The sequence below is a fragment of the Cenococcum geophilum genome, assembly GCF_001692895.1.
Source record: "Cenococcum geophilum 1.58 unplaced genomic scaffold K441scaffold_31, whole genome shotgun sequence".
Classification (NCBI taxonomy): Eukaryota; Fungi; Ascomycota; class Dothideomycetes; order Gloniales; family Gloniaceae; genus Cenococcum; species Cenococcum geophilum.
Genome location: NW_027137589.1, coordinates 237766 through 250997, shown reverse-complemented (window position 1 = coordinate 250997; position 13232 = coordinate 237766). Strand labels below are relative to the sequence as shown.

Here is a 13232-nt window from a genome sequence, read left to right as displayed (position 1 = left end):
AAGAACCTTAAGTTTAAGCCCTTTAGCAGCTTAATAACTCTATTTAGATTAACTATTTAACGACAGGCCAATATACAATTTGTTTTAGAAAGGGTACTATAATTTCTCTTAGCACAATTAGGGTCTGAACCCCCTTAGGGTGCATTACTTTCTATATTATTTCTATAAATACTCTATTTCTATTTTATATTAGAGATATAGATAAATTAGGTATTAAGCTTAACAACCTTAAAAATATACTTATATAGGGAGATAGTTAGGTACCTATTTTACGTAAGTAGGGTTACCCTTAGTTGCTCCTTTATTAACTAGAAAAGAGTATTGCTTAAAGCTACCTAACTAAGTTAGAGTTACGTTAACTATACCGTTGTTTTAGCCACCTATCCGTTTATTAATTGCTTAGGGTTCTTTAGCAAGCAGGCTATAAAGTTAAGGTTAAGGCAATTAAGCATCTTATAAAGTACTACTATTACTACTAAATAAACCAGAAGTCCCCTAGCCGATTTAAGTTTACCCTTAAAGATAACTATAACTTTAACTTCTATATTATTATTAATGTTATATATCTTAGCGGCAATCTAGTACTTTAAGTTATTAACTTCTTAACCTCCTTCTAAGCTATACGTTTTTTAAAGGATATATTAGCTAGGAACGTATAGGATACCCTATAATTATACTAGATTAATATCTACCTAGGACCCCCTAATTAAATCGTCTATAATATAAGAAAGAACTTCTTATCTATAGAGTTTTAATAATAGATAAAAGTAATAGCAATTAAGGTTAAGGAAGTCCCTATTAAGGTATATAATAGTATTAAAAAAGTAGAGCGATATTACGCGCTATTACGCCGCGTATATAAGATTATCTCTTTAAAACTAGAAGATACTAGCGAAGAACTTACCTTATAAATGGCTATTAAAGCTATTAGCAATTCCGCTAGCCCAGATAGACTTAGACCTATATTACTAGTCTTTAGCGCCTACCCTTAAATAACTAATAATTCTCTACTATCTCCCTCTGTTATATAATAAGCTAAGGCTATTTATAAGGTAATAAAGGAGGTATAACGTCTTTACGCTATATATTAGGTTAACGATATACTAGGAATAAAAATAGCCCAAATACCTTAACTACGCTTAATCTACTACTCTAGTCTAAGGTACGCGTATAGCGTAAAAAGGGAGGATAGTTAGGCCTATATTAACTTATTATAATTAATAATTAAACTTATACTATTTAGATGCCTTATAGACCTACTTAATTCCGTTTAACTATTATTAAGCCTTACTATAAAGATAATAGTTCTAAGCCTTTGCAGGATGCTATAAAAGATGCCCTAAAAAAGAGCTATAATTAATATACTCTAGAAAGCGACCACAATTCTAATATAATTATAGTAGATACGCCATAACTATAACGCGGTAGAGGTCGCCTAAAAGGATTATAAAATTGCTAATATCTTATTAATTTTAAAGAGCAATTTGTTGCCGCTATTAAGAATAGAGTTAAGTTATTAATGGCCTTTATAATAGCTAAGGAGAAGGCTAACTTTAAACTCGCAAAATAGCTTTAAAAGGAAGGTTATATTATAACTCTAAGAGCTCCTTTCTAAGCATCTAATAAGTAGGAGATTAATGGTCTTATTATAAAAGGAGTCTTTAAATTTAAGAAGTATAACCCTACTAAGTTTAATAAAGTTTATATCTTTAAGTTAAGAATAATTAATAAGATTAAAGGCAAAGCTACTAACGCCCCATTTAAGAAATTAAGGCTTATTATCTAAGGTTATAACGATAATAGTAAGAAGGTAATTCTTATATAATCTCCTATAATTTAATAAGCTAGTTAGCGAGTTATTATTATACTAGCTCCCTCCCTAATAAAGAATAAAATAGCGGTTTATTTGCGAGATATTATTTAGGCTTATATTTAATTAGAGACGCACCTTTAGCGCTTAATATTAGCATACCTTCTAGAGTAAATTCGCTACCAATATCCCGAAGATACGATTATGGTTATGCTTAAGCTATTATATAGAATCGCAGAGGTAGGAACTTATTAGTAGGCTACCTATAGTAAGCACTATAAAGAGAAGCTTTTAATAACTACTTTTATATTCGACCTATACTTCCTTATTATAACTACGGGAACTCTATTCGGAATTGTTAGTATATAAACTAATAATATAATTATCTTAGGAGATAACCAATTCTTAGCTCTTAAAGAAGATAAGCTAGTAAAGGTAAATCTTATAGTAAAGCTAAAGGAAAAGCTTAATTTAGCAATACTATTACTTTTTAATAGATGCATCCTCTCCCTAAATAAGGATTCTATTACTTTATGCCAGAAGGGTTAAAGTAAGAAGGTTAATATTATTAACGTTAATTCTCTAAAGTAAGGATATATAGAGTAACGCGCTTATAGAGCTTATATTATTTCTATCTATTAACCTAAGGCTTTATTTAATTTTTCTATTACTACTTAATACTAGGAACTAACTAAGGATAACGTTCTTACCCTAAATAAGCGTCTTTTCTAGTAAATAAACCATCTTAATTAGTGTAACGGCGCTATCGTACGTTACCTGCCAAATTCTGCCATATTCTGCCGACCTGCGATTGGCCCGCCTAAAGCTAGCGCCTTAGCGGCTTACCCTATATATTTATTTACATTGGTCCTAGCGACCCCTTTTTCTTCTCTTTAGCTTAGTATCTTCGTAATATAGTATTCGTTTAAGCTTCGGTTCAGAGGCATTTATTTAAGCCGTGATATTATACTAAGCTCTCCCTACCTTACCTGGGAAGGCCTTAATAATATCCTACCCTAAAGAAACTTCGTCTGCAACGACGCATTGACGTGCTATACTTAGACACTAAAACAACTCTATATTGCCTGGGAAGGCCTAGATAATATCCCACCTTATAAGCCAAATAGGACTGGACCTGTACCCCTAGAATTGAAACTAAAGCGTATAATACTAATGAATCTTAGGAAGCTAACGATGGTACCTAAAGCAAGCTTATCTAAGAGAGCTGCCTTTACCTAAGAGGAACCTAAGATCCAATTAGGATTAGAAATCGAAGATAATAATAATGTTGTAGATATACGCGAGCAGATTCGTGCCCTCGCAGCTAGCTAGGAAGCTGATTGTCTTAAAGTAAGAAATATACAAGAGACCCTATAAGAGATCCTAGAAAGCCTTACGGCCTTATAAAATAGCCTAGCTTCCCCTTCTTAAAGCCTTAGCTAACCTATTTACTCTACTAAATGCGATATACTAGGGAGTACGGATATAATAATAAAGTAATTAAAGTCCGTTAAGCTCCTTAACCCCCTACTACTATCTAACGGGATAGACCCTACCTTTAAAAATTAGAGGATTTAAGTATAAGGAAAGCTCCGCGTTAACTATAACTATTTCCTTTCTAAAGAAGCCAAAATGCTCTACCTCTTTAGTTGAACTACTAGGGACGCCTAACGGCACCTTTAAGCTAAGTTTAAGGACGACTCCCCTATCCAATTTATATCTGTTAATAAGATAATACGGCACCTAGTGGCTATTTATGTTAACCTAAATAAAGTACGGGATGCCCGTTATAACTATAATTACCTAATAATAAAACCAAACTAACCCTTTGCTAAATTTTAGACTTAATTCCTATACCTTATAGGAGAAGGCTAGGTTCCCCTTAAGAACTATTAATTAGACCTATATAATAAGCTGACAATTTAGCTATAAGAAAAGATCGCTGTAACCTTAGATAACCTACTAACCCATAAAAGACTTGCAGCTTATTACCTATTATTAGACTTAGAACTAAAGCGGATTAACGCCTACTCTAATTGGTAGAAGCAACTCTATAATAATTGGAACTCGCTAGCTATACCTATAGAAGCTAAAGTAGGAAGATAAGTTATGACTACTCTTATACTAAAGGCGGTTATAACTACGCACTAGTAAGCCTTGCCTAACTAGCTACGTACCACGCTATTAACTAGTATTCGCCGTAATACTCTAATTAACCCTACCTCGGCTATATGCTTTAACTGTAATAAGCAAGGTTACTTTACCTTATCCTGCCCGGAGCTAAAGGATATAGGCGATATTAAGGAGATAGAGGAAGAAGAAACGTCTAATAAGTTAGAAAAAGAAGAACCCTAGGGAAAGACTCCCCCCTAGGGTACCCTATTAATCTTAAAGAAATTAATCTTAGTTAGTTAATAGGTGGAAAGTATTTTACGGTTTTATATATAGTATTTTAAAATGGATATAGAGTTAATATAACCGCCCTTATTAACACTAAAGCAAATAGCTTCGCCTTTATAAATACTGTCTATATAAATAATATTACTAAGTTTCTAAATATAAAAGCTATCTAACTAGAGAAGCCTGTCTAGGTAAAGGGCTATAACGGCTAAGCCGGTTAGCCCGTTACCTATGTCTTAAAGTTATATATCGCTCTTAACGGACGACGCTAATATAGTATCCCCTTTTATATCCTAAACCTAGGGTCCTATAATATAATCTTTAGACGAAAATAGATGTCCTATTTTAATATTTGGTTAAATATATAAAAAAGATGGTTTGTCTAGCTGGAGGATAGACTAAGGTTACCCTTCTTTATTAGGGAGATCTAAACTAACCGCAAGACACTAGCCGTAAGGGGTAACCCTACCTACTAGTAGGATGTCTGGGCCTGTAACCTAGCCTTTACCTAAGAGGACGCCTACCACGAAGCTGGAAAGAACTCTGTACTAATAAAGATACTCTCCTAAAGCGCTATATTTAAAGAGGACTCTATATACGGAAGTGGGACAAATAATAATATAGATAACGTCTAAATTATATAGATCTAACCGTTATGGAAAAGAACGTATTAATAGGATATAAGGGATAACCTTTAAAAGATATAATAGGAGCTAAAAGGAGTAATAATAACGCTAGTACCCTAGAAGTCCCTAAAGTTATATACGCCCCTATTATTAGTTAACCCCCCTACCGTAGACATCGCCGTAATTAGCGCTATAGCGTTCCACTTTAATATATACCAGAAGGATAATAAGGTCTTTATAATAAGCCTATATAAAATTAACTAAATTATTAATAATAGAGAGGAAAGGCTAGATGAGGAAACTAATAAGGAACTAGTTAAACGCCTCCTTTTTACTATTTATATAGGCTATAAGGATATATTCTTAAAGGCGGCCTTAGATAAGTTACCCCCCTACTAGATATATAATTATAAGATTTAATTAGAGGCCAATAACTTACTAGGCTATAGCCCCCTCTATTATTAATTAATGGATAAGCTAAAAGTAATAAAGCAGTATTTAATTAATAACCTAGATAAAGGGTTTATTGAGCTAAGTTAAGCCCCTTTTATTTTCCCTATCCTATTTATAAAAAAGCCTAATAGAGGCCTTTATTTTTATATCAACTATTAAAAGCTAAATGCTATTACTTAAAAGGACCGGTATCCTATTCCTTTAATTAATGAGACCCTTATATATCTAAGCTAGGTAAAGATCTTTACTAAACTTAATATCCGCTAAGCTTTTTACTGAATTAGGATAGACCCTATATCCGAAGATTTAATAACGTTCCGTACCCGCTATAGTTCCTATAAATATAAAGTTCTTCCTTTTAGACTAATAAACGGACCGGCTACGTACCAAAGGTATATAAATAACGTTCTTTTTAATTACCTTAACGAATTCTGTACGGTATACCTAGATAATATTCTTATATACTTAGACAACGAACTTAAGTATTAAGTTTATATTAAGAAGGTCCTAGAGAGGCTACAAAACGCGGGCTTATAAGTTAATATTAAGAAATGCGAGTTTAAGGTAAAACGTATAAAATACCTTGGGTTTATTATAACTATGGAAGGAATTAAGGTTAACCCTAAGAAGGTAGAGGTAATCCGTAACTGGAAGCCCCCTTATATAGTAAAAGGAATCCAGTTCTTCCTTAATTTTTGTAATTTCTATTACCGGTTTATCCGTAACTACGAAATTATAGCAAAACCTCTTATATAACTAACTAGGAAGGATATACCTTTTATTTTTAATAATAGCTGCATAGAGGCCTTTAAAGAGGTAAAGGATTGGCTTATCTCTTCCCTAATCCTTTATTACTATAACTTGGACCTTAAATTAATACTAAAAATAGACGCCTCTAATGGGGTTATAGCGGGAATCCTATTATAGTTATATCTAGACGGCGAATAGTACCCTATGGCTTTCTTCTTAAAAATAATAGACCCGGCTAAGTATAACTACGAAGTATATAATAAAGAAATGCTAGCTATTATTTAATTACTCTTCTAATGGCGCGTAGAGCTTAAAGGTATAAACTCCTAGATTAAGATATATATAGATTATAAAGCCCTAGAGTACTTTATAACTATAAAGTAGCTTATAGGGCGATAAGCCTAGTAGGCTAAAATACTCTCCTAATTCTTTTTTACGATTATATATTATTCTAGTAAGTAAAACTTTAAGGCTAATACCCTAACCTGAAGAGAACAAGACGTAGGACCCTAGGATAAGCTAAAGACCCAATATTAGATGCGCGCCCTCCTCTATCTAGAATAGCTTGACCTATGGATTCTTAAGGAGCTAGACTCCTAGTAAAATAAGCTAGCACTAATAGAGGAGTCCTTAAATAAGCTAATAGGGCTAATTAACTGCCTCCTAACTGTAAACCGCACGGCTAATGCCTTAAGGGCCCTCTGTAAATAAGCCGTGAAAGGAAACCCTGATTTTAAGATAGAGGAAGGATTGCTCCTATACTAGGAGCGGCTTATAGTCCTTAATGTTAACAATCTACGGACTAAACTAATCCGCGAAGCTTATTGCTAAGTCTTTATAGTATACCCTAGTAAAAATAAGACCCGTAAAATTATTAACTACCGCTACTACTAGCCGAGAATGGTTGCGGATATTGATTGATATATATGGAACTACGAAGACTGCTAGAGAGCTATAATCCCATGGGATAAGACCCTAAAACTACTTAAGCTACTCCTAATACTAAAGCGCCTTTAGTAGTATATCTTTATAGACTTCTATAAACTACCTAGGGACTGTGACGGATACGATATAGTTATAGTTATAATTAACTACTTTAGTAAACGCCCGTTCTTAATTCTATGTTACAAGAATATTAATACCAAAAAGGCAGCCCGGCTATATGTTTATTACGTCTACTAAATCTATAGACTACTAGATACTATTATATCCGATTATAGGCTATAGTTTATATTGGCCTTTTGGAATAAGTTTACCCGGATCCTAGGTATTAAGCTAAAGCTTTCTACGGCTTATTACCCCTAGACAAACGGTTAGATAGAGATTATAAATTAGTACCTAGACTAGAGGCTTAGGCCCTTTATTAACTATTTTTAGGATAACTGGTTTAAACTACTACCCTTAATAGACTACGCGCAAGTAACCCTACCCTATGACTTTATAGGGTTTACCCTAATTCAGCTAGAAATGGGATACTTACCCCACATAAGCTTTAACTGGAAAAGGCTAGAAGAACCCTAGACTATATAAGAGAAGCTATCTTATACTAAGGCCTAGCAGTACGCTAAATAATTAGAGAAGACCTAGATGGTAGCCTATAAGAACCTAGAAAAAGCTTAGAGGTTAATGGAATAGTAGGCGAACAAATACCGTCAAGAGCCCGATTTTGCCCTTGGTGATATAATCTGGGTTATAATAAGGAATTAGAGGACTGAACAACCTAGCTATAAGCTAGACTACTAGATAGTAGGACTGTATAAGGTTCTTAAGAAGATAGGTAACTTGTACAAGATAAAGCTCCCAGACTTAATTAGGGTTCACCCTATTTTCTTGCTAGATAAGTTATGGAAAGCTATAAACAACCTATTGCCTAGATAAAAGAACGAGCCTCCCCTATTAGTTTAAGTAAACAGTAATAATAAATAGGAGGTTAATAAAATACTAGCCTATAAGATAGTACGGGAAGCACTAAAATACTATATCTAATAAAAGGGCTACAATCCTAACCTAACTTAGTACCCTACGTAGAACTTTATAGGCTGCCCCCAGAAGCTTAAAGAATTCTATAACTAATACCCTAATACACCTAGACCCTTAAAGTACCTAGACAAATAAATAGAATGCTGGCATAATAAAGACGATAAGTTACCAAAAGAATATAGGGACAAAAACGCCCTAAAGCCCTAATACAGCTGTCTACTAAATTCTGCCATATTCTGCCGTTTTCTGCTAGTACTGTAAAATTTCAGATGTTTAGGAACTTTAACCGCCGGTTAAAGTTGTCTAATTAGTTAGATCTATGCTAAGACTTTTAGCGGCTACTTTTTCTAGCCTAGTGCTTCTACTTAGCCTATAATCGCCCTTTATACTTAGTTAGGATGGACTTATATCCCCTTTATCTCCTTATCTTATATTTTTATAATCCTATATTTATAAGCCTAGTGCTACCCTATTTTTTCTAACTAAGCCTAAGGGCAGGCTTTCTTTTAAAGAGGGGGGTAATGTAACGGCGCTATCGCACGTTACCTGCCAAATTCTACTATATTCTGCCGACCTGTGATTGGCCCGCCTAAAGCTAGCGCCTTAGCGGCTTACCCTATATATTTGTTTACATTGGTCCTAGCAACCCCTTTTCCTTCTCTTTAGCTTAGTATCTTCGTAATACAGCATTTGTTTAAGCTTCGGTTTAGAGGCATTTGTTTAAGCCGTAATAATTAGGGACTACTCTACGTACCTATTAACCTCTCTACCGCTAAGCTCTTTATATTTATTAATAAATCGTTTATAAATAATAAAGATTTTAGCTCTTAGCTAGGATATAAGATTATTATTATAAATAAATCTATTAGAGAGAATGACTTTATAATTTATAGTAATCTTATCTACTAGAGCTTAACTAAGAGTAAGCGCATTACCTAAAGCGTTCTAGCGTTAGAGATATATAAAATAGTTAGCGAAGTTAATATAGCAATTACAATTAAAACCACCCTAAAAATAATTATAGATTAACTTAAACTTCCTATTATCCCTATAATCGTATATACTAACTTATACTCCCTTTATAAGTATTTAGTTAAGCTTAGTACTATAAAGGAGAAGCGCCTTATAATTAACATTATAGCACTTTATTAATCCTATAAACGGTAAAAACTCTTTAAGATTTAATAGATTAATGGTTAAGATAACTTAGTAAATATAATAATAAAGGTAAACCTAAATAAGGCTTTAGAAATATTTATTAACATAAACACTCTATATATATAAGTTAAAAGTTAAGTTAAAAGGGAGTAAGAGTATAATATTCTATAAACCCTAATTTTAACTAGCTAATTAGGATTTTCTATACCCGGTATAGAAAATTGCTATTAGCTTGCTTATAACTAGCGCCTTAGCAGCCCTAATATAATATCTACCTATAACTTTAAGTAAGAAAGCACTACGTGCTAAGAGGCAAATTTTAGAACAGTAAGACTTATATTATAATAGCAATAGTAAGTAAGGAGGATTAATATTTGTTACGCTAGTTAAGCAGTATTTGTATATAGATGGTAACCACAAAAGAAGAGTTGCCAGTGTCGGGAATAAGGCAAGCGGTCGTCACGTGACGCCGCGGCACTAGCGTGGCGAGGAGTCTTAAGCTCCTCGCCCTTCCTCATTCCAATTAATAAGCTTTATCAACCAACATCACTGTAACCTACTCGAGTAGTCGCTATTAGTGAGTCACCCTGTGTGACCAACAATTATAAAGTTAAAGGTTAACTTTTAATATATTTTCCAAAATTTATATAGAAAATTGTAACGTGTCCCGCTCTACGTCGCCATACGGCCAAAAAGACAAATAGTGATCGCGAATCTATCGCGACTCTTGCAGGATCTAATATATATACTCTTATAAAAATTATACTTTATTAACTTTATAACCTTGTAATAATTTTCTAAATTTTTAATTTTAATTTTAAATGGAGAAAGTTTTAGTAAAAGTAAATCTCTATAAGATGTTGGATTTTTAAGAAATGTTTTTAATATCTAGTAATAGAAAATATATGCTAAATATAGTGAGTTTTAGTAGGATATCGGCAAAACGTAGAGACTTTTAACAAGGGACTATAAATACTTGACTAAAAAAAAGTCGTAATCGCTCGAATGTATATCTGTAAGGAGCTTGAGATATTTTTTAAAGCTCCAGAGTTTATTGCGTGGTTGTCGTATAGTAATTTAGCAGGGAGTGTCATTTTTAGTATATGCTTGGCACGGAGACTTTTAACGAGGGACTGTATATCGAGGCATTTCCTTTTTTTGGTCACGTCATGGAAAAAAAAACCCCTTGTAGCTGCGGGACTTCCTTGCGGAACAGATGGAATATTACACGGCCAACCGTGCTCTACTTGTGTCACTCAAGCATGACTACCTTCCACTCTCGGTGCAGATTGACCCAATCGATAAGGTATATCCAACCAAGCTCCTGGCGATGTGCAAAACTTCCTTCCCAACCAATCATCAGCACGTTGACGATAGGTACCTTAGCCAGTGAGTTGCCATCAATATCAAAGTACTTTTTCGCCCGCAGCTCCTCGCTCGAGTAGGCCCGGATCGTTTCGCCGGACAATGAGAGTGCGATAAATTCCAACTTGACGCTTTTGTCGTACCCGGGCGAGGTCACTTCTTCTCTAAGTTTAGCTGCGTCTCCACAAAGTTCGCCGATCCGCCTTCCTTCTGAGTTAACGATATTTAAAGAATACGTCGCAGACTTTGGTGCCAGTCGGAGAAACGTTGCTTGGCATCTTGTCACAATGACTCCCGGTTTTGTGCCATCCATAATAATGCCATCCTTCGTTTGTGGGTATTCAGTCGCCTTAATGGCCAACAGTATTGTTTCCTTGCAGAACGTATAGTAATCTTTCCAGCGTGTATTGAACATCCTACGCACGGTTGAAAAATTGTTGGTCTTCAGGGGAAAAGGGAATGAGACATTCTCCACGCATCCATCACTACAAGCAATCGCCATATAAACCTGCCAATCATCACCCATATTAGAATCTAGGTGAGTATTGACGGCTTCCATAGAAGCAGGTGGGAAAGAGCCATGTATTTGATACCAAGGGACTAGAGTCCCATAGAAATCCGTTGCTTGATACTGAACGTGATCGGAAAGACTCATGACCGATGACCATGACCATGTTGGTAAGACTGCTGCCTGGGTTTCCAGGCGGGTTATCAAATTTTTACCGATATCAGGGTACCATAAAAGCGCTCGGTCAAAGTCCACCTGAGGTAACCCATATAAGAACGCGTTCTTTCCATCATATAGCGACTTTAAGATACCATTTAAGGCATTGTAAGCATCAGACCGATAAGAGAGCTTGCGGGAAGTGTAATGCATAAGATGTCGCGTAAAGGATTGAAAACGCGAATTATCCTCGGGGATAATCAGCTTGGTCGAGGTGAGCTCATTATGACTATTTCCCTCGTTGAACTGATCCTCTTGGCACATCAACTGCTCACATTCGAAGAAGGCTCGGGTACTCGTAAAGTAGAGCCGCCTTCTCGAGAGAACAGCTTCCTGGTATGTCCATCCGCGGGTGTGCCATAAATTAAGAGGATCATCTTCGACCTCTCGGATGACATTTGTAACTCGAAAACCGAGGATATCTTCATGATGCTGGACTGCCTTCCGTAGGTGGCCAACACCGGGGATCCCAAAATCCATGCTATCACCGTAAGCAGCTATGAGCACAAGCTGTGCCGAGGAATAGATCTCTTCCATTACCTCAATTTGATTTTTTTTGTCCTCGCCATCATCTTGTATAATGCAGAGTCGGTCTACCCACAGATATCTCTGGCCTAATTGAACACAGACTCTAATTGCGTCCTCTATTGTCCGGGGCATTCCTAAAGGAGGGAGTCCGCCTTCTTTCTTCATTCCGTTAATTGTGGCACGGGAGGCTGTAAGTAGGGATGACCGTGTATTCAAGCCCCATACGTAACTTAGGGCAACAAAGCGACACTCGTTTGTTTCAACAAGGCATCGCCTAATCACGTCGATGACTCGGAACCCTTTAGGTAGACAGCCTCTGGCTTCATTCTGGCACTCACTATGTGTTTCATAACATTCATTTATCTTGTCCTCCAAACGGGCCCAGGACATCATTTCCCCAACAAGCGGCACAGCGAAGCCTTTCCTTCCTTAGTAAAGCGGTTATGTAGATTAAGGTGCCAAGCCTTACTTTTATTAATATCGGTTATGTGAAGATCGCCAACCCAAATATTTGACATGCCATCTCCCTCAGGATAAGATGCATAAATATCCGCCGAGAGAATGCTCGACGCCCCCGATTGCGGATCTTGAGATGGTCCCAGATAGAGAATGATATCGTAGTTTGTTCCTTTGATTTCGGATAATTGCTCCGCGATAAGGCCAACCACAATCATGTGGTTTACAATACGGCAAAGTGGACATTTTGACACAATATAATCTTCCGCCAGCCCTTTCCGTAAAGGGAACAGAAATCCCATGCGGGTCTCAGGTTTGACGCATCTTATGAGATGCTTAAGTCGTAAATGCTGGCAGAAGTCACAAATGGACTCTTCCTGAGACATTGCGAGAGAACAAGCGGGACATGGTCGATGAAACAGCTCATGGCGTTCCTGTCCGGTCGGCTCAGACTCACTGTGCTTGTAATAGAACAAAGAGGAAGGACACAAAGGACAATCCTCATCCATAATTAGAGGCTTGTGATCTTGGGTCAGTGTGGCGTCGCTGGCAGCTAGCTGCTGATGTAAGCAGTCAGTGTACATTTAACGTTACCTCAGAAGCTCAGACCAAGAAATCGATTGCGGATATAGGAATATCCGCACCGTCCGCTAAGCTGATTTAGGACGGTAATCGTTTTCTTGGTCTGAGAGACTTTGGCGAGATTTGTAGGAAAACCTAAATATAGTTTATATGAGAAAACCTTACTAACTTTAACGAAATTAACCTACCCTCCTATAATACCTGTTGATATAAAAATTATACCAAATTATAGAGAAAAGCCTACTCTATAAGTTATGAGATCTTTAGCTCCTTATACGCACGCGACGTTAAGAGGAATTCGTCGCTGTAGAAGCCCTAATACTTATCTCAGTAAGCGACTCAGACGGCAAGGGCAGAACTTAAGGCGCACTCACTAATACTAAAGTATTACTAGTCTCTA

General features: G+C 36.0%; 1 protein-coding gene across 1 annotated transcript; it reads right to left on the bottom strand.

Annotated features, from left to right (window-relative positions):
• Positions 1–10360: 10360 nt before the first annotated feature.
• On the bottom strand, positions 10361–12772 carry K441DRAFT_662673 (HET-domain-containing protein). The gene is made up of 2 exons (XM_067649078.1): positions 12264–12772; positions 10361–12213 (listed from the first exon to the last, which is right to left on the bottom strand). Exons 1-2 carry the CDS (start codon positions 12634–12636, stop codon positions 10430–10432), a joined length of 2157 nt encoding a protein of 718 aa, XP_067502083.1. The 5' UTR covers positions 12637–12772; the 3' UTR covers positions 10361–10429.
• Positions 12773–13232: the final 460 nt, after the last annotated feature.

What these genes read in the sequence shown, in the direction of transcription:
- K441DRAFT_662673 (XM_067649078.1), bottom strand. Translation starts at nt 12,636, where the DNA reads ATGTCTCAGGAAGAGTCCATTTGTGACTTCTGCCAGCATTTACGACTT. An exon ending in CATAACCGATATTAATAAAA is followed by an intron (nt 12,214 to 12,263) that starts GTAAGGCTTGGC and finishes AAGGAAGGAAAG; the next exon opens with GCTTCGCTGTGCCGCTTGTT.